This window comes from Lissotriton vulgaris, chromosome 5 (assembly GCF_964263255.1).
Source record: "Lissotriton vulgaris chromosome 5, aLisVul1.2, whole genome shotgun sequence".
In the NCBI taxonomy this organism is placed as follows: Eukaryota; Metazoa; Chordata; class Amphibia; order Caudata; family Salamandridae; genus Lissotriton; species Lissotriton vulgaris.
In genome coordinates this window covers 1623334241-1623356045 of record NC_141693.1, presented here as the reverse complement: position 1 = coordinate 1623356045, position 21805 = coordinate 1623334241, and the positions used below count along the sequence as shown (strand labels likewise).

Sequence of the window (21805 nt, the reverse complement as noted above, 5' to 3'; positions counted from 1 at the left end):
TTTGAGGACTTACTTCAGATTATACTGGACAGATCATAAGAATGAGTATAGTTGTGCATTCAATATTTATTATTACATAGTTTGTATGACAAGTTGATAGATTATCTCTGTTAAGCAAGTGCCCTTGCACTTCGACAACAGTATTCAGATGTACCTATTGAGAGGCCACACATTACCATTTTGTATTGCTATGATACATTATTGCTGTCATTATAAACTACTTCTTCCATAACCTTATCAATGGATGCAGTGCCCTGTGCATTGCTCGCTTCATTTCCTTGTTCCTTAAACTGTAGATGAGTGGATTCAAGAGTGGTACAATAATTACATAAAAAGCAGACACAACTTTGTCAAATGAGAATGAATCTGTGCTTGTTGGTCTAACATAGATGAATATCAAAGTTCCATAGAAGATAATGACCACCATGAGGTGGGAGCCACATGTGGAGAAGGCCTTCCGACGACCTCTGGTGGATGGGATCTTCAGAACTGTTATGATGATGAACGTGTAAGACACCAGGATCATGAAGGAACAGAAGAAGATGCTCATACAACAGGCTATCATAAATATCAGCTCGCTGATAGTGGGATCGGTGCATGATAGTTTCATTAGTGGAGCAAAATCACAGAAGAAATGGTTTATGCCATTGGGGAAACAGAAGGACACATTTGACATACAGATAACAGGAATCAAAATAGCAAGGAAACTAATGACATAGGATGTGGCAGCCAGCTGTTTACACACAGTATGTGTCATCATAGTACTATAATGCAGTGGTCTGCAAATGGCCAGATAGCGATCAAGAGCCATGGTGGAAAGTAGAAAATCCTCTGTCACCCCAAAAGACGCAAAAAAATAAAATTGTATAAGGCACCCAGCAAGAGAGATTGTTTTATGCGTTCTCAACAAATCAAAGAGCATTTTTGGTGCAGTAGTTGAGGTGTAACAGATCTCTACAAATGAGAAGTGGCTAAGGAAGAAGTACATGGGGATGTGCAGCTGTGGGTCTGCCTTTACTGAAAGTATGATCAGGATGTTTGATACAATTGTCATCATATAAACATGTAAAAGTACAATGAATAGAGCTAACTGTACATTTTGAGAACTTGGATATCCCTGGAAAATGAATTCCTTTGCTATAGTGTGATTTTTCTGCTCCATACTGATACCTGAAAAACAATATGAGAATACATCAGACTTCAAATGTTGATATGATAATGTGTAAAAAAAGAAAAAAGAAAAAGAAAAAGAAAAAGAAAATATTAACTTATATACACAGCAGATGTAGCTCAAATGATTACTTAGGTCCATGGTACTGAAGATGAATTTCACTGTAATTGCAGATGATGAGGGTTATGAACCCGAAACTGGTTCCAGGATGCTTGTTTCTAGTCCAGGGAAGACTGGCTTGGCAGTTCGGGCTGGACTGTTCCCATGAGGTACAGGGTCAGACTGATTTGCATATGGCCATGTCTGAACTGGGGTGGTGGAGTGAGCTAAAGAATGATGATGGATTAAACCCAGATCAGTTGACTGGGGGTGAGTGTTTGACTTGCTCAAATGCTCCGTCCAACATCTACTTTGATATCACTTTGTTCGCCCTGAGTTGGCAGGGTATTCCCAGACGTGGGTCCCTTGCTCACTCTGCCACTGGATTCAAGATAGCCTGGCTTATGAGGGTTATGAACCCTAAGCGGGTCCCAGGATGCTTGTTTCCAGTCCAGGGAAGACATGGCTTGGCAGATCGGGCTGGTCTGTTCCCATGAGGCACAGGGTCAGACTGATTTGCATTTGGACATGTATGAACTGGGGTGGTGGAGTGAGCTAAAGAATGATGATGGGTTAAACCCAGATCAGTTGACTGGGGGTGAATGTTTGATTTTCTCAAACGCTCTGTCCATTTGGTATCGCTCTGTGATTAACAGACCATTTATATTTTCAGTAAACACTTTCACACTCGCTCAAATGTGATATGAAGTTTTCTTCAACACAGCTCATTTTACAAAGCACATCTGATGTCATGGGATTCAAGTCTTTGACTTGGATCTCTCACACAGAATTCAGCAATACCTACTTATTTCACCAGGCTATTTTAGGAGCAATAGCCCCATCAAATGGATGGAAACAAAGGCAACAGTTTTCACTTCCAATATCATTACATTTTTGAAACAAGGCAAAGACAAAAGTAGTGTGAGTTTGAATTTCATAGATTACTATTCTAATGTTATGTCTTGGACACAGAGAGATGATGAAACTTGCTTTGATACTACTGCTGACTGTTCACACCAGTTTACATGGTCATATCTTGTGAGTTTGGTGCTGATTTTGTTTTTTGGAGGAAAATACAGTGTGTGGCTGTGAGAAGCTGGCCTGGTATATGATGTACACTTATGTAAGTGGACACCCTGCACCAGTCCAGACAATCCTATTGTGAGATAGACAACCTTGGAAAGCTCACTAAGTGGTAACTGTGGAGATCAGCCTTCAGGCTTATTCCAGAAGCAGTGTAAAGCTGTGTATTTCACCAGAATGAAATCGTATAGTAAATATTAAGGAAAAATGAGCCACACAGAGTAGTTATAAACAATCGTATAGTATATATTAAGGGAAAATGAGCCACAGAGAGTAGTTATAAGAATATGTATTATATTATGCTCTCTAACACATAGAAATATATCTTACTTGGAGATATGCACAACGCACACAATACTTTAAGAAACAAAGAAACAGTAAATAGCAGAAAATACACATTGGCTCCAGAGGGTACCAAACCATATACTAAGAAAGTGGTATAAGAACCTCAACTGAAGTTAAGACAGTGTCAAGAGGGTGTAGAAATGCTGGAGACCCAAGGTAAGTAGATAGGGACCCCACGGAGACCGTGAGCAGTGTGAGTACACAAATGCGTTTTCCGTACAACTCTACTTGTAAATCCAAAGATGGATTCTTGAAGAGAGGTACCTGCAAGCAGAGTCTATGTCATTCATGGGTGACCAGGAGACTTGGAAGATGAAGGTCGATGTTGGGTGTTGCAGGATGGATGATGATGATCTTGACTCTGCAGCTGGGAGGACCAGACGATGCTGAGGAAGACCAGGAGTCATGCACAAGCTGCCCCACAAAGGATGTTGAAAGATGTTGAGTGCTGCAAAGTTCGAAGTCGGGCGGGTACACCAACAAGCCTTGGCAAAGGCAAGCCATGCAGGAATCAAATAAGGAGCAACATCGAGACCAGCATAGTCCCGGGGACTCACAAAAACCAGGGGAGAGCAAACAGGGACCCAAGAAAAACAAAGGTGACCCTCAAATGGACCCACAGGTGGGAGGCACAGGAGTTGAGGGAGGACTTCAAGCAGCTCACCAAAAGATGCATACCACGATGCACACAATGCTGTTTGGCTAAAGATTCTGGTCACAGGAGATGCTTGAGGTTAGGGCTACTGGGAGCCTAAAGATCATCTTTGAGAAAAGTCAACACTACTGGCCTCAAACTTGATGTGAGGGTAGACCTTGATAGCTGTGTAAAACAACCACACGTGTTGCAAAGCCGTTCAGAGTCTGGAGGAACTCAGCTATAGCAGACCGGTCACCTTAGTTGCTCTGCCTCTGAATGCAGGGGAGTGACTCTTTCACTCCAAAGGGAGATTTCTTCAGGTGTCTTTGATGCTTCACAGGCCTTGGAAGGTTCCTGTATGATGCACAGGCACAGACAATGCAACAGACTTGAAGGGAGACAAAGTCTGGCCCAAACGAATTCCAGCAAAATCCAGAGTGCCCAGATGGCGAAGTGCAGTGGTGTCTGATCTGAATCTTATCTAATGACGTATCGAGGGACCTACACCCAGTTAAGCCCTTAAATACCCTAGGTAAAGCATTAGGAAGATTCAGGCGACCTTCCCAGGTGAGGGGCTAGCCAGGGGGGACGTTACTCTTATGTCAATTGTCCAGTTTAGTACCAATGCAGGAGCCAACGGCTCCCAGGAATGGGTCAAAATGGACTATGCAGAGAGACACCAAGTGTGCCCCTCAATCAGACTTTGAGGCATTGGCAAGTGCACCCACCCAGCCCTAAAAGACTGCATCAAGTCTGGGAGGCGTTAACATCTCCATGTGACAGGATGCTGTTATATTCCATATAGGTACCTTATGTAGGTACAAGTAAATATCACAACCTTTCACCTATATTTCTCACTACATTACATACATAACAATTTTTTGCACTGACCTTTTACCAAGATACAACACTGCATTTAGAAAGCAGGTTTTTCCCTAGTTCGATAGTCATACATTATGCCTGAGGGTTCTTGAAAGCACAGCAGGACTCATAGCAGGATGGACAACTCCTGCAAAATATCTATGTTAAAGTTCAGGTCCAAAATCATCCTCTAGGCCGACACAGTAACACAGCAAGGTAGGACCCCTGGGTAGACCTGTGGGTATATATACATCATGACATCGGAACAACCGGGAACAAGCAAACAGAATTGTTGATAGTGAACCTTACCGATGTAATATTGACTGAAGATCAAACAAAAGTCCTAAACAAAGGACTGGGCTTTGTCCCGACCACCCCTTTGGACGTCTTCAAACTAAAGAGTGAACTAGCGGAGTTCTGTAGGACTTTAAAATTGAAAGCCTTTTTCGAGGGAAAAGAACAAACTATGAACGAAGGAGACACCAATTTAAGACGAAAATCTACATTCAATCCCCCGAATCATACAGTCCCAATCGAAATACAGACTTTCGAACAGGCTCTTTTGAAAGGTGCGGATGATCTGAAGAAAAGCACTTACAAACCTTTTCAAAATTTGACGAAAAAAGAGAAAAAAGCTTTGGAGGAATTACAAAACAATGACCAGTAGGTAATTAAACCAGCCGATAAAGGGGGAGGGATTGTACTGCTAAAAAAAGAAGGCTATGATCTTCAATGCCTCTCCCTTCTGTCAGGTACAAAATTCTACAAGAAAATACATATTGACCCCACCCCTCGACTTCAAAACACCATAAGAATGATGATTCACGAAGCTGAAACAAACTCATGGATCTCTCAAAAAGAGGCGGAGTACTTAGTAGCTCGAGAACCAAGAACCCCATTCTTTTATTCATTGCCCAAAACGCATAAACTAAGAATGCCACCACCAGGACGCCCAATTGTATCGGGCATAGGCTCAATTTTGGAGCCTCTGTCCCAATTTGCAGACCAGTTCTTGAAGCCTTTAGTACAACAAACTCCAACTTATCTAAAGGACACCCGCGACCTCCTGAATCAGATCAATGGAATAATTTTTGAACCAACTACCACATTATTGGTAGGACTTGATGTAGAGGCACTCTACACCAGCTTGCCACAAAAAGAAACGCTGGAAACATTAGAGGAAATATTTTTCACGACAGAGTGGAACTACCAGACACCTAGACATTTTGTCCTTGAATGCTGTCGTCTTGCTCTTACAGAAAATTTATTCAGGTACAATGGATGTCTATTCATTCAAAGCCATGGTACATCCATGGGAAGCGCTTTTGCGCCTTCAGTAGCAGGATTGTATGTGAGCAACTTGAATCGAAATATGTACTGAATAACATCAACCCATTCATCAACAATATCAAAGCTTCCACCCTAAACCGCTAAGGGAAAATCTGCCCTTCAGCCAGTTTTTTAGGCTAAAGTGAAACTGTAGCAAGATCACTGACTATCGAAATCAAGCAAGGGAACTTGGCCTAAAACTGCAAAAAAGAAACTATCCGAAAAAGACGATAGCAAAATGCCAAAAACCAAACAAGAGAGAATCTCTTACAGACAACGATAAAAGAACCCATTACAGATCTAATGACATGTGTCACCACCTTCAGTCCAGCAACATATGAGGTTCAAAAACTCGTTAATAAGAATTGGCGGATCCTGTCTACAGGAAAATACAACTGGCCAAAACCAAGATCTGCCAATAGACGTACCCGCAATATAAAAGACATCCTGGTCCACACACGACCTCTTAAAAAACAACTAATAACAACAGAGAGAAACATCAACATGACCCCAATTAGAGGCCATTTTCCTTGCGGTACTTGTCTGGTATGCAAACTGACAACAGCAACAACAACTCTTCAGTTAACAGAAACCCTACTTTGGACACAGAGGCAGCATACGAACTGCAATTCAACCCACGTGATCTACATGGTGACATGCCCTTGACAAAAGAAATATATAGGGATGACAACAAGAAAAATTCAAATTCGCATTGGCGAACATAAGAGTAATATCAAGAACCTGAAAAGTACGACAAAACTTTGCTCACACTTCATTGAAGCCAATCACAAACCAGAAGATTGAAGGTGGACAGTGACAGAGATGCTAACGGACAAATCTCAGAACCCAGAAAAGAACCTATTCGAAAGAGAATAGAGATGGGTTGACCGCTTAGGAACAAATATTGATGGATTGAATGATAACATTCCCTGGCACCAATTCACAAAATAAACATGAAATTAGGTACTAAGGAGGTCAATATTTTGAACTGATTAACATAAAAAATCCTGCAATATGACCAATTTTGATAAACTAGTTTTGAATACATTACAAAACTGCTCAGAACAGACAACGCAAATTCACCAAAAACTGGATCGTAAATTTTTCAATCTATACGGTTATTCACAACATTACATATTGAAGAGTCCTATGTCTGAACAAAAATGGGATACGGATCAGGAGAGAGAGTTCACAGTGGGCCCTTTAATCAGAGCCTATACCTATGACTAGAAATACTCAAGTCCCCTCTCTATGCCAACACATTGACGAAGAAAAAAAGCACCTCCCGGAACAGTCTAGCTGTTTCCGGGGGCAGAGCCAGCACAAGTAGCAAAACTCTCGCAAGACGCAGGTAAGACAGATAACGTTGATTTGAACTCTTCTGTTAAACTCGCCATTGCATATCTTGAAAACAAACCAATACTACCCGAATATTGAAAATAACGGAGCAATCTTTCCTCACTAGCCTGCCACCCCGAGGACGGTAACCTACATTTATCGGCAAGGTAACTCCCACACATGGTACCTTCATGTAATATATTACGTTCACAGAAACTGAATGACTGAGTTATACACACTTGATTTCATTGTTTGAAATAACTGTCATGATATTACATCTCGATGTTGATGCTATACCCAAAAAGTTTAAAAGGCTAAATGTTATGATAGATATGTATAACACACATCTTCCAACATACAACAGATTTTGCCTGAGAAACTTCACAGAATAGACGATACTGTCCCTAATGGAGGTTTCCAAGATTGATAAAAGAGAGCACTAATGTCCCACGCTATGACATTTTTTCGCAATTCTCTAAGTGGTTAGGTACAAGATTGTTATCCATGAAGTACAGCTTATCAATCTTTTTAGCTAGAATCTACCTAACAGAATTTAGGTTACTACAGACACGTAAGAATATATATGCCATTACTTGCCTGCAAAATAATTTTTTGTCTCCCATATTTTAGGTAGAAGACACCTTGGCAAAAGAAAACATGTGGTAAAACATGATATTCACTAGACTAATACTACACAAATAGTGTAAGTAACGTACTGATTTTCTATTGTCCTGATGAATGCCCCATAGACCGGGCTGGGCATGGATGGGCAGAAACATGTCGACTGAACTTTAAAGTGATATGATTGGACCCAGTCACACGGTCTAATATCATATCCCATTATTTTTAATAACAGATTTGTTTTGAGTTAATTAAAGTATTTTGGAAAGAACAGCTCTGTTTTTTAACATTCCTTTAGGCGAGTCACGATCTCTGGTCACTACCGTACAGTACCAGAGGTTGCCTCAGCGTTGAGGCTGGCATATTACAACTTAATAAACCCAATGACTATGTCATAACGCATGTGGAGAGCGGATAAAAAGATACACCGCTGGGCACGCTTCGTACACCACGTTGATGAGGGTTTTTTAAGTAACCAGAGGTACACGGTTACAAGTGTCCATTCCACTATTGATTTTGTACTAACTAGGGGGACCGAATGGACAGTTATTCCTCCTCCCTAATTGTTGATCATTATAAATATATATACATCATGTCTTGATTCAGAAAGACAGAGGAGACCGTGACTCTCTGGCTGACACACTGACCAGAGATGCTGAAGTTCCTGCATGCAGACGCTCCAGCTAGCAGTGGTCTAACATCCCTTGTGGGGTGTCAAAATTGAGACCAGGACAGGGTCCCATATTCTCAAATTATCAGGTAATGGGGTGGATTAGTTCCTAGAAGGGATTCTTGGCATAACACCTACACAGATGCTAGGTACATTTAGGTACATCTAGTTAGGAAAAAATCGTAGGAGTACACACTTTTTTATCATGTGCTTTATGTACTTGTATATATATTCATGATTACTGCAAAATGGTAGAACTGTACCATCCTTTTACTTTTGTAGTATTGCTACCCATATATCTCTGCTACTGTCTAATGATTGTCACAGCTCATATATCTTACACAAGAATAACAACTGGTCAATAAATAGTTATTGAAACACCCAGACTGTTTATGCTGTGTACCTCTGAGACAAACTAAGTGAGCACGAGTGCCTGAGCGAAAAGTAGTATAGTGTTGTCATGTTCTGAGGTTGGCAGAAACTATTCTCTCCCTAATAAGTGAAGATTCTAGTGGCACTGTGAGCTAGCCTACGCAAACAAGCTAATGTATCCAGTGGGGGTACTCGGAACCAGTCTGCCACCAAATCCACAATTTATGTTATCCAAAACGCGCAGATCCTGTGTAGGTAATATAGGAACTACAAGACATTGGCGCCGCCAACGTTGGTTGGGTACTTATTTAACAGTAGAATCTGAGTAGTTCAGTTGTGCTATTCTCAGAGACCCCTACTCACAAAACACCAGAGACATCTAGAGTGGCTGGGCACAATCTTTGCCAGAGCTGAGAACGCAAATAATCCTATTTATTAGCTGTTGGTTAATCAAGCTTGAAGGACACAGTGTTCCTAAAATTGTGCATACAACCTTATCTTAGTTCCATTGAACAAACATCTTTATTACAAAAATGACTGAGGACAAAGATAACCCAGTAGTGGATCTGCACCTATCAACAGGAGAAGTCACAGATGCAATACAAATCGCACCATAATTCAGCCATACACTCACCTTGAAACTGTTAGAAAATGGTTTATCAGCTAGGGGTGGCTTAGTAGCTTTTGTGATTGAGGCACACAAAACAAATAAAACAGAGGTGTTTTTTTCTTGGGTTACATTCCCAGCAGCACATGCGATAACACAGACATTTCACTCTTACACGGAGGGAGATGCCCCTTTGGAATATGGCCCATTTTAGGACATAGAGATCCCAATCACATACCAGGATTACTTATACTCGTTTAATGGCGCCATATCCCACATAAGAAGAAGAGCAAGATTAGGCCCAGTCAGAGGAGAGGGGGCAACATGGCTGATATTAGTGGTCTACACACCACATCCTGACAGTGAAACAATGCCACAGGCAGACTTACTCATACAACACATAGATTTGATTAAAATCTATAGAAACTTGACTCAATTCATCATGAGGACTTTCACAGACCAGCCAACAGTTGCAACAAATAGAACTCAATCACAGGGTACAGCAACTAAAATCACACCACAAACGTTACACGTGGTAATGGGCAAAATGCCCACAAAATGTGAACAAATGCCATTCTGGGTAGCTCAGAAAATAACTCAGCTCAAGGTAGTATTCCGGAATACTACCCTATATCAAAAACACAGAAAGCTAACAATCTGCTTGGCCATGGGGATAACACTACAAGTAGAAGATTGTACCAATTGGGATACTGTCTTTGCTGCAATTTATACCAGAACTCATGGTATTCGTTCGTCATCGGTGGTACCAGATGTATTAAGACAAATGCAAAATGAGTATGGAAGAGCCTGCTCTGAACTGAGGGAGGAATTTACTTGATAACTATGACCAGGTATCAGCCATAAAACGAGCTAATATTATACGGGAAGCAGCTTCAGTGGCTATCCGCCAATTCCTAAGGGAGTTCATTCGTAAAGATAAATAACACACACTACCCAAAATAATTTAAACTGCATATTCAGAATTAGGCAGAGACAGTTTGCATGGGAAAGCTTTAAAATGAAAACTTATGGGCTGTCCTGAAAAGGACACTTATAAGCAGACACCTACTTATTCTAAAAAGAAGTGGGATAATAAAAAACAACAAAAGTTTAAAGGAAACAGATCTCAATCCCGAGGCAGATCTCTTCCACAAAACCCTCTGAAAAGAGGTAAAATCTCAGGAATAGGGATAATATTAGGAAACCTGGCAGTTATCAGGATTCTGATACACATTCCTCTTGTTCCTTTCAGGGTTCATTTCAGGGTTCATCGAAAAACTCAGAGAAGGAAGGACGGTCAGAAAGACAAAAAGAGCGTACAAATTCCAGAGACAAGCAGCACACTCAAAATCATGCTTCCAAAAAAGAAGAAAAACCAAAGCAAAAGCCACAGTTCAAAAAGAAGAAGGTCGTTGGTCTAAAGATCAGGCATGACCAGAATTCCGAGGACTTGACTACTGAACAGGAAATGGGTTCCGACGATGAAGGTTTGGCTTTTGGGGTACAGGGTTATTTTTAGGGTTCAGGGCTAGGTTTGGGTTTTGGGGTACAGGGGTATTTTTAGGGTTCAGGGCTAGGTTTGTGTTTTGGGGTACAGGGGTATTTTAAGGGTTCAGGGCTAGGTTTGGGTTTTGGGGTACAGGGGTATTTTAGGGTTCAGGGGGAAGGTTTGGGTTGTGGGGTACAGTGGTACTTTTAGGGTTCAAGGCTAGGTTTGGGGTTTTGGGGTTCAGGGATATTTTTAGGGTTCAGGGGTAGGTTTGGATTTTGAGGTACAGGGGCAGAAGTAACAATAGCTTGCAGGTACCTGATGGAATGGGTTCCGACAATGAAGGTTTGGCTTTTGGGGTACAGGGTTATTTTTAGGGTTCAGGGCTAGGTTTGGGTTTTGGGGTACAGGGGTATTTTTAGGGTTCAGGTGTAGGTTTGGGTTTTGGGGTACAGGGGTATTTTAAGGGTTCAGGGCTAGGCTTGGGTTTTGGGTACAGGGGTATTTTAGGGTTCAGGGGGAAGGTTTGGGTTGTGGGGTACAGTGGTACTTTTAGGGTTCAGGGCTAGGTTTGGGTTTTTGGGTACAGGGGTATTTTAGGGTTCAGGGGGAAGGTTTGGGTTGTGGGGTACAGTGGTACTTTTAGGGTTCAGGGCTAGGTTTGGGGTTTGGGTTTGGGGGTTCAGGGGTAGGTTTGGATTTTGAGGTACAGGGGCAGAAGTAACAATAGCTTGCAGGTACCTGATGGAATTTCTGGTGACAGTGGACTTGAATGATTATATCACGGTGGAAACCCCTGATACTAGAGTAAGTGTCCCACATAAATTGTATGAAATTATGCTTCAAATGGACGGGGACAAAAGTAGGAATGTAAGAGGTCTCTTTTGGGAGAACCTTACATTTGGCTATGCCATTTTGTTAGCAGAATAACATTAGCCATTAACATTCGCCATGGATTGCCCTAAAGGAGAAACAATAATTCTACCAGCCTTCTCAGATCACATTCCCAGGCACTTGCAACATACATATGCGCAGGAGTGGGTGGTAGCCTAGGCTCCGGCATTATACAAAAACCATGTTGGATGGGATGAGGACTCAACCCACCACATAATTCCTTTAAAAAACACTTCAACTGCACAGAGGCAGTATCCAACAATATAAGAACCAAAAAGAGGTAACGGAGATCTTAGATCAACTTGAATACCCAGGGGTGATTGAAACGTGCACCTCTCAAATGAACTATCCTTTGTTTCTTCACATGAAATCTGACAGTACATATCATCTGGTTTTATATTGCAGACATTTAAACACGTGCACTAAGACATTTGCAGTCCAAACTGCACACAGTGCTGCATTAATAAATAACATTGTGTGGAAAAAGTATAATACAACACTTGATATCTCAAATGGATTTTTTTGCCAAATTATACACCTGAAAGCAGGTATTTGACAGAATATGTAGAGCTAGGGTTGCACCAACAATTTCGGTCTCCCAGGGGTATAAGAACAGCCCGGGGTTGTCTTCGGCCAGAGTAACAGAATTACTTCAAAAATTAGATTAAGAGGCATTATCCTATGTGGATGATATTTATCTGATGGACGATGACCTGGAGGAACACCTGGAGGAACACTTGAGTGAATACCATAATTTTGGGATTTACATCTGAGGGCTACAAATGTAACTTTAAAAAATCTAAAATCGCCCACCTCAGTTTCCGTTTTTAGGATATGAGCTTTCAAGTAAAGGAAAAAGCATGGCAGCAAATTTTTTAGAAAAATATGCGCTGCTCCAACCTCCAAGCTCAATAAAAAATCTACAATCAATACTGAGATTCCAAAATTTTGAAAGAACATACATTTTGGATCTCGCAGAAAGAGTAAAGACTTTCTACGAGTTTATAAAACCGGATTGCTCAGTGAGAAACTGGACACAGGAACGCACAGATGCACTTTGTTCCTTACAAGCTGACATGATTGCTTCCAAACACTTACAGACATGCGTAAACGTAGGCAACCTGGTGATCTGTATAATTGTGCATCTATCAGGGTACACCCATCTCACATATAATGAAAGTGAAACAGTACAAATTGCATACAAGTCACATTTGTACACAAATTCTGAGATGCACTTTGCATCTACAGAAAAGATTCTAACAGCAGTACAGATTGTTGTAGTGGGAGAAAGAGCACTGGCTCAGGGGAAACGAATAATAGAAGTGACTAGAGTTCCAGCCTTTGAGGCATCGTCAAAGTTAAGCGTCCCTAACGCTAAAGCCTTACATCTGAGATGGATACAACGGGCTAATTTTCTCACTGCAACAGACGTAGAATCAGGGACAACGCAATCTAAAGACACAAGCATTTCTGCAACACGAACAAGAATATCCTTTACCAAATAAAAAAATTCCTCTGGATCAGTATGAAATATTATTTACACTGACGGACCTGCTCAATCGGCCATAGGGAGTAAGCAACAATACAGTGCAGCATGTGATATCTTTAAACATCGCATGTGGGATAGAAAGGGCTATCCAAGTTGCACTAAAACGCAATCTTTAGGAGACTGCATGGCTCAGTTGGCAGAGTTAAAAGTCCTTATACTGGCACTTGTAATCCCGGATCGAGGATTCCCCACACTAATTGTGTGCAGTTCGTTTTACAGTGTACAGTTTTACAATGAATACTTGCAATATTGGGTTCACAATGAGTTCATAGACGCAAAAGGAGGCACAAATAGGCATAAATTCCATTGGAACAGGTAGTGAACTTTAAATTAGAACTACCAAGGACTCACGTGATTTACACATTGAGTCATCAACTCGATGACGTTCATGTTGAAGGGAATTCATCATCTGAGAAAGCCGCAAAGGGGGCTTTACGCATGGCTTCTGTAGCTGCAATTACTTATTCTTAAATGAGAATAGATGGTTAGATTGTGGTAGCTGTTATTGCTTCATGCAAAAAAAATAGTGCAGTACCAAAAAGATTTCCATTCAAGCGCTCCTACAAGTTAGATGTAAATGTAAATGTAAATGCCTTCTACCCAGAGGTCTCGTAGCGCTGTATTCGTACCGCTGTGGAACCCTTCCTGGCTTTCTTGTGAGATGTCCACTCCTGGGCACCCCCAAGGTGAAGCCAGGCATCCAAGCGCTGCTGGGGCCGTTGTGGAGATTAAGTAAGCTATTGCCCAGAGTCACAGAGTGGGACCCATGATTAGACTAGGCAGCGAGGTGAGAATTATCAGGTCCGGGGAGATTGAGTCCAAGAGACGCCGAGGCGGGAATTGATCCTGGGTCCCAGGCCATACCTCTGCATCAGGGTTAGCCACGCTTCTCCACTTAGATGTCAATAACATTTCATTTGCTCAGATTCCTGGAGTGGGGGATAGAGTAATTCCAAACATGGTTTGTAGGTTAAGTTTAATACTAGCAGCACACAAAGAGATTGGTTCTGCACATGCAGGAGTTACACCTACTGTTTCCTTATTAAAACAACGATATTGGTGGCCTGGTTTAACAAAGCAAACTAAGGACTATGTCTTGAAATGCAACATTTGCCAGCAGATGAAGGGTTCCACCGTTACACGTCCTGCACAGACACCATTGTTAATAGCTGACAAGCCACTAGCTTGTGTCTACCTAGACCGCTGTGGCCCCCTGAAAAGAAATGGAGTAAAAAGTATATCATGGTAGCAGTGGACTCCTGCTCGAAGTGCCTATGGGTGTGGCCCCAGCCCTCGGCTGATGCTCCAACTGTCATCAGAGAATTGCGAGTCTTTATAGGCAAATACCCAATTGGCACATTACATTCTGACCAGGGCCCCACGTTTATCTTTTGGACTTACGAGGAAGTTTGGGTGAAGCATTGTGGTCCTCATCTCCGAACCATCGTGAGGGAAATTCGGTTGTGGAGAGAGAAAAAATGAGACTTAAAGCAATCTTTGACAGCTAGAGTATTTGGCGTGGGTGAAAGTTGGGTAAAACATCTTTATGGAGTCCAGAGGGCCCTTAACCACATGTCAAGGAGTTCTCCGGCGGGGGTCACTCCTTACAACGTCCTATTTGGGACAAGAATGTGGGTACCTGGACTTGATTGTGAAGTCGCATTGGCGGATGAAAAGCCTTTTGATCATTTGGCTGTTTTACAGGATCTGAATGAATCCAGGACAAAACAAAGTACCGTCCACCCGAAACAGACCTCCACTGGGGAAGTCAAATCAGTCACATCAAGACCGGTCTGGATCCCAAAAGTCGGGGATCTGGTCAGAGAAAAAATAGCGGACAAGAAAGAATTTGGGCCATACTACAGAAAACCTGTACCGGTCCTAGCCATTGAAGGAACAAAAACTGTACTTCTACCGCCTCTTGCTGGAAAAAAGGAGAAAAGATTTGTCTCAATTGACCTAATCAAACCACACTATGTGGCCAATACTAAGCGGTAGGCCACATGGACTTCAAAGTAGCAGATGCCCTTCTCTTGCTACAATATAAGAAGTTCAAACTGAAAGACTCGTCACGTTCGAAGAGCCTCCTGTACGGAATGAAGGACTGTGCAACAATGCCATGGAACTCGTGCCTCTTGAACCAGAAGTTCAACTTCAATATCAAACTCAAAATACACACAAGTTACAGTAGAACAAAATACTGATGATAACGTCAATATGCCTCGACAAGAGCAAACTACGTTTTCAACAAATCCTGATTCAATTCCAACAATTGATCAAACTGCTTCTGGCTACTTCATAAACTTTTATATGTTTTCTTTTGATCCAAGCTAACCAAACCAACGCCAGCACAAAAATGATGCAAGCAGCAAGCTAAAGACTTTTTGAACTTTCACAAAAGAACTTACCTGGTATCACAGTGGGTAGAACTATGGTTAATTACTGGGGTGCTTTTCTTTCTTTTCTGGTTAGGCTTAGTAATAGTTTTTAACATGCTTATTAATGGACAATGCATTAGGCAAAGCTCGACAGCCCAAGCGGTGAATATAATTTTGAAACATCAATCGTCTCATCGAGAACAAAGAAACTGTGAACATTACAGCTGTTCCTGTACCGGATGGTATAGTTTGGGACAATGTTGATTTCAACATATTAGACCCAACAGAACTTTCCACATTTATTTAAAACATCATTAAGTGATATCAATACCTCAAGTACATTTTCTGATGATTGGGAGTTTAAAACTGTTAATAACATGTTGACTGATTAAAAAAAATCTGCTGCATTTTCTAATAGTGAAACATCATCTGAGAGATCAGCAGAGGGAGCCCAGCAAGCCACAGTCTGGATGATTTGTTGCTGGCCTTCTATGATCCTACACCACTCCTGATGCAGTCCAGCTGCTGATTCTTTGGGATCTTTATTTCCTGTGTCACCTGATCGCTTGGGGGGTATAGTCGGATCCACGAATTTCCAAACCATGGCTGCCTTAACAATGAGGTCTTAATAATGACCACGTCTTAACCACACATACCTTTACCATGTATTCCTTTACAACAAATTTAGTTCTAATGTTAAATTGGTAAAATCATATGCATTGTTATGATTTTGCCCTAACACCTGACCTGACTTTTTAAACCCAGTCTACTGCCCTGAGTTCTAGTCTGACCCCAGCCCTAAAAACAGCCTATCACTCTGCCCTAACAACAAATCAACACTCCAGCACTAAAAATACCTCAGCCCCCCTGTGCTCTGAACTCTAAACCTCACACTGAGCACAAAAAAACCTGCCCTGAGCCCTAAGTCCTTGACACGTTACTTAAAAAAACACTCCAGCACCTCTGTGCCCTGAGCCCTAACACCCCACCCTGAGCCCTAAACCAGGTCTGCCCTGACCCCTAAATCCTTGACCCCAATATGAAAAAACATCCCACCCCCCCTACCCCTGACCCACCCACCAGCCCTGAAATCTATGGCGACCAACCCCAGCCCACAAAACTACCCCAAAGTCCCCAGCCCTTCACACTACAAATAAAGCCCAGAAAACTATCTCCACCCAGCCCAAAAACTACCTTGACCCACCCTAACCCAAAAAACTACCACTAACCCACTACCAGCCCACAAAACTACCCCCTGGCCTAAACCATAAAACCATGACCCCATATTTAAAAAAAACATCTCAGCCCCCACCCTCGAATCAGTTCAACATTAAAAATAAACAAAATATTTTTAACAAAATTAAAATATTTAAAATATATATATATATATATATATAAATATAAATAAATATGTTAAAAATATATATTTTATGTTAAAATAATTTTATATAAAAATATAATGAAGTTAAATACATATCACAAAAACCTACACATGTTATCAAATCAATATTTTAATTGAGAAATGATGTATTAACAAACACATTAATTATTACATACATTTAGTTTAGTTACTTCCCACCCTATCACACCACAAAACTCACAACCTGCACCTAAACAATTATTGACACTATTAATATAAATATTCCTCAATACATTTCATTAATTAAATATTCATTAATAATTTTATCTACTTAATGCACTTCTCACAATATGCCCCCACAAAGCACAAATAATTATTATATTAATAATTCTTATTCACGTATGCCCAGATGCATCAACCTTTTTAGGAAGTGCAAACGGTGCGATTCGCAAAAATCGGCCTTTTGCACTTCCTAAATTGGTTTCTGGGATGCATCAAGCATTTTTGGAAAATCGCTATTTTTTGCGAGTTCCAAAAATGCGATTGCTTTTAAGGAATCGCAAATTTGCGATTCCTTAAATGCAATGCATCATCCTCAAAACATTTGCGATTTTACAAATTGCAAATGCAAATTACCACGAAGTTGAACTTCGTGGTAATTTGCAATATGGCTGAGATACCCGCCACCCCCTCTCGACGCAATCCCCAAGGATGGGAAAACGGAAACGGTTCTGAACTTTTGGAAGGCGGGAGGGAGTGACCCTCCCGGCCGTATTTATTAAAATATGAAACAAAATTAAAAGCATTAAAATAACAGTTTCATATTATGTACAATTTCATTTCCACATTACGATGTTTGGCTAACCTTAACATATCTCTAATACAAAGGTTCTCCTAGCCGAACTAACATCCTGCAAAACATTTAACTTGAAATTGTACATCCTAACGTTAAGGGCCAACGGCAAGGTCGTAACCGGTGTCAGATCCCTAAACCAGAATTACCCCCCCCACTCGGGAGGGGCGACCGCACAGAGGCTGTACCTCAAATGCATCTACCAATTTCCCTTGACTTGACGGGGGCCCCAATGAACTCAACGCCATTTAAAGGTCATCCGAGGACTCGTGTGAGGTGTCTAGAAGGTAGCGTAAACCCCCTCCCCACTCCACACAACTTACCACATCTGCCGTCGCAGGTGTCCTGGCCCCGGGAAATTCCCCAGGAGGGGCCCGTAGCCCCTCCTATCAAGGAAGGGGCCTTGACCGCCTTTCCTTTTCTTTCGGCGGCCCATCCTTAGAAGGAACCGCCTCCCCGTTGAGGGGCCAATGGCCACCTCCCCCGGGCGCTCCCATCCATAATGGGTGACGCCCCCCCCCATAGGGATCTTCCAATTACTGCTCACCGATCATGACCTTACCGCCCGACCAAAATAAATACGACAATTTAACTAACTCACTACATTAAAGACAACCATAACTACTTCACGTATGCTTACTGATCAACACTAGTGCAAAACTTTATTCGAAAACATACTCTAGATGATCATTCTTTTTATTACATACACAAATAACACGTCCATCATCGCAACCTGTAAGAAATAGAGTTACCACATCACAACTTTATTAACAAATCCACTTGCTGTCTTCAGGGGCTGGTGGGTGGGTCAAAATTGGCTCCTCGTTCCGTCTCGAGCTCACGTGCAGCGGGGAGTTGCAGCTTCAGACCACAGGAACAAGAGGATGCCTCCTTGGCTTGCTGCTCCTTTTATCCGTCTTCGGGCGGGCGTAAACCCGCCTCCGCCTGCCCCCGGGGGCGTGGTCGGCGGCGTCAGCGTCTAGGACAACCCACTCTAGGGCGGGAAAAGGCGCACCCCGGCTACGCCGCTTCGGGCATACCAGCCGAGACTCGCCTCCCGCCTAAGATGGCCTCCCGGGGGGATCGGGGTACTCCACCATACGTTCGGGGGGACCGAGTGGTCGCCCCTTTCCATATGGCTGAGATACCCGCCACCCCCTCTCGACGCAATCCCCAAGGATGGGAAAACGGAAACGGTTCTGAACTTTTGGAAGGCGGGAGGGAGTGACCCTCCCGGCCGTATTTATTAAAATATGAAACAAAATTAAAAGCATTAAAATAACAGTTTCATATTATGTACAATTTCATTTCCACATTACGATGTTTGGCTAACCTTAACATATCTCTAGTACAAAGGTTCTCCTAGCCGAACTAACATCCTGCAAAACATTTAACTTGAAATTGTACATCCTAACGTTAAGGGCCAACGGCAAGGTCGTAACCGGTGTCAGATCCCTAAACCAGAATTACCCCCCCCACTCGGGAGGGGCGACCGCACAGAGGCTGTACCTCAAATGCATCTACCAATTTCCCTTGACTTGACGGGGGCCCCAATGAACTCGACGCCATTTAAAGGTCGTCCGAGGACTCGTGTGAGGTGTCTAGAAGGTAGCGTAAACCCCCTCCCCACTCCACACAACTTACCACATCTGCCGTCGCAGGTGTCCTGGCCCCGGGAAATTCCCCAGGAGGGGCCCGTAGACCCTCCTATCAAGGAAGGGGCCTTGACCGCCTTTCCTTTTCTTTCGGCGGCCCATCCTTAGAAGGAACCGCCTCCCCGTTGAGGGGCCAATGGCCTCCTCCCCCGGGCGCTCCCATCCGTAATGGGTGAGGCCCCCCCCATAGGGATCTTCCAATTACTGCTCACCGATCATGACCTTACCGCCACATGCCGGATAGTTGACCGGCTATCCGGACCCCCCACACAACTCCTGCCCAAAGGTCATGTTTTAAACTTCTTAGCCAAGCTATGAGGTCTCCTATGAGTAACTCATTCCCCACCCGGGACAAATGGACCCCATCTCCCAAATACATACTGTCCCCCTTGATACAACCATGCGGAATAGACTGCAGAGTACTTGAACGTAACAATCTACCCAACTTGTTATTTATTTTCTTTACTGAGTGATTCAGAGCAGAAACCGAAATCGCCCCCCGCCACACTTTTCGTGGAATCATATGGGACCATGCAATTGTACACCCTGGAACTCTTCTCGCCAACCAACTTACAGTGGAAAGCATTGCCTCGAGAAGCAGTCGTCTACCAGTGGTTACCAAATCATTACCCCCAAGATGGACTATGATTATAGACGGCGGTGACCTTGTCCGCCCTAACAAACCCTCCATAAAATTTTGAAACTGGTCAATACAGAGCCCGCCCCTTCCGTAGAAGGTCACCCTGTACCCGTATTCCCCAGCCACGTGAATCATGTCACCTGCTTTGAATACGTCCGCGGCACGCCTCACGTATGAGTGTCCCACGACCCACACCACTTTTTCCGCAGCCGGTGATGTTTGACCGCTGGTTCCCAGGTGTCGGGTCGACTGCACAGTCCGCCCCGCCTCGTGAGCTTGCGAAACTGTAAACCAAACAAAAACAAGAAGCGTGAGTACATGATAGCAGCTTCACAACATGTGCAACCGCACATACCTTTTGTAACAATTCGAGGACCAACGCCCCAAACGTTTCACTTTCTCTATACTCAGACCCCTGGCTGTAGCCTCAGTAGCAGCCCCTATCCGGAAGGAATGGGTCCCAAACTCGCCGGGGTTCAAACCTGCGGCCGAAAGCGCCATTGCAAGCACCCGCTGGAACTGAAATCTCGTCAGTGGGGTGGCATCAGCGTGCCTCAACAAGGTCCCCCCCATGATGACGCCCTCTGCACTAAATATTCCTCTAAGCAAACAACAGGGCACATGGGAGATCCGGGAATCCGATGTATTACTACGCAATCCCCTATCGCACCCTGATCAGCCTTGGACCTGACAAAGGAGACAGTCATTGCCTCCCCCTTTACCTGAATGTGCTCCCGGCACAGTCCCCCCACCGTATCCCGTTTGTTCCTCGCCACCAGTTCGCTTACCCGCATTGCCCCATGGAATGCTAACGCAAAGGCGGCCCGGAATAACACTGTTTCATACTGGGATGAACATGTCGCAGGGAGTACGGATAATAACAGGGCCAACCTATCCAGACCTATCGGGTGCCTGTCATCTACTCTGCGACCCTCAAGGCGTTGCCACCCCCGTAGCGCTTTCTGTACCACAAAGGACGCTGTTGGGTCCTGGATCCCATGAGCCCTTGCCATAAAGGAAATGGCGGCCCGATGCCTCTGGGCCGTAGCTACTGATTTGCCTGCCCGATGTAAAGACAGCAAGAATTTTACAACAAGCTCTTCCTGGCCCCAACGCTCCCCCCTAGCAGAACCCAAAAAGGACCAATAGGAACGGAACGCCCCTTCATATGCCTTCCTCGTCCTGGGTGCTAAACTCTCTCCCACGAGGTTTTGTAGTTCGGGGCACCGAGAGACCAGAGAGCTTCGGGAAAGGGTGCCGCCACCGGGTCCGCTGTGGGCAGAAAACCCCAGAAGGCCTGCATACGGAAACGAGAAAGCGCTTCAGCCGCTTGGTTCAGCACCCCTGGGACATGTCGCGCCCTAAAGATCACATTCAACTGCATACACAACAATACAATTTCTTTAAGCAGTCTCAGAAACCATTTGCAACGTGCTGCCTGACTATTGATACACTCTACCACGGTCATGTTATCAGACCAGAACACGACAGAGTGATCTCGGAACCCCTCAGGCCATGTTTTCAGGGCCACCAAAATAGGGAAAAGTTCGAGAAAAGCAATGTTACTCGTCAGTCCGCTCTCGTGCCACCATGACGGCCATTTTTGAGCCGACCATTGATTGCCGAATATGGCGCCAAAACCTATACTCCCCGCCGAATCTGTCCACAGCCCCAGCTCCTCGGAGGACACCGCCGGCTTATTCCAGACAATTCGACCATTGAAATCCGCCTAGAATGCCAACCAAATGCGCATGTCCTGGCGTACCTCTGCCGAGAGCCTCGTGCCGTGATGTCCCTCTTTAAGGCCGACCATGGCTTGTGCAATCGAGCGGGAAAAGGGGCGGGCCATTGGGA

General features: G+C 43.5%; 1 protein-coding gene across 1 annotated transcript; it reads right to left on the bottom strand.

Annotated features, from left to right (window-relative positions):
* Positions 1–217: 217 nt before the first annotated feature.
* LOC147716852 (olfactory receptor 5AR1-like) lies at positions 218–1162 on the bottom strand. Its single transcript, XM_086919807.1, has one exon. It carries the CDS (start codon positions 1160–1162, stop codon positions 218–220), a length of 945 nt encoding a protein of 314 aa, XP_086775933.1.
* Between the last annotated feature and the right edge of the window lie 20643 nt (positions 1163–21805).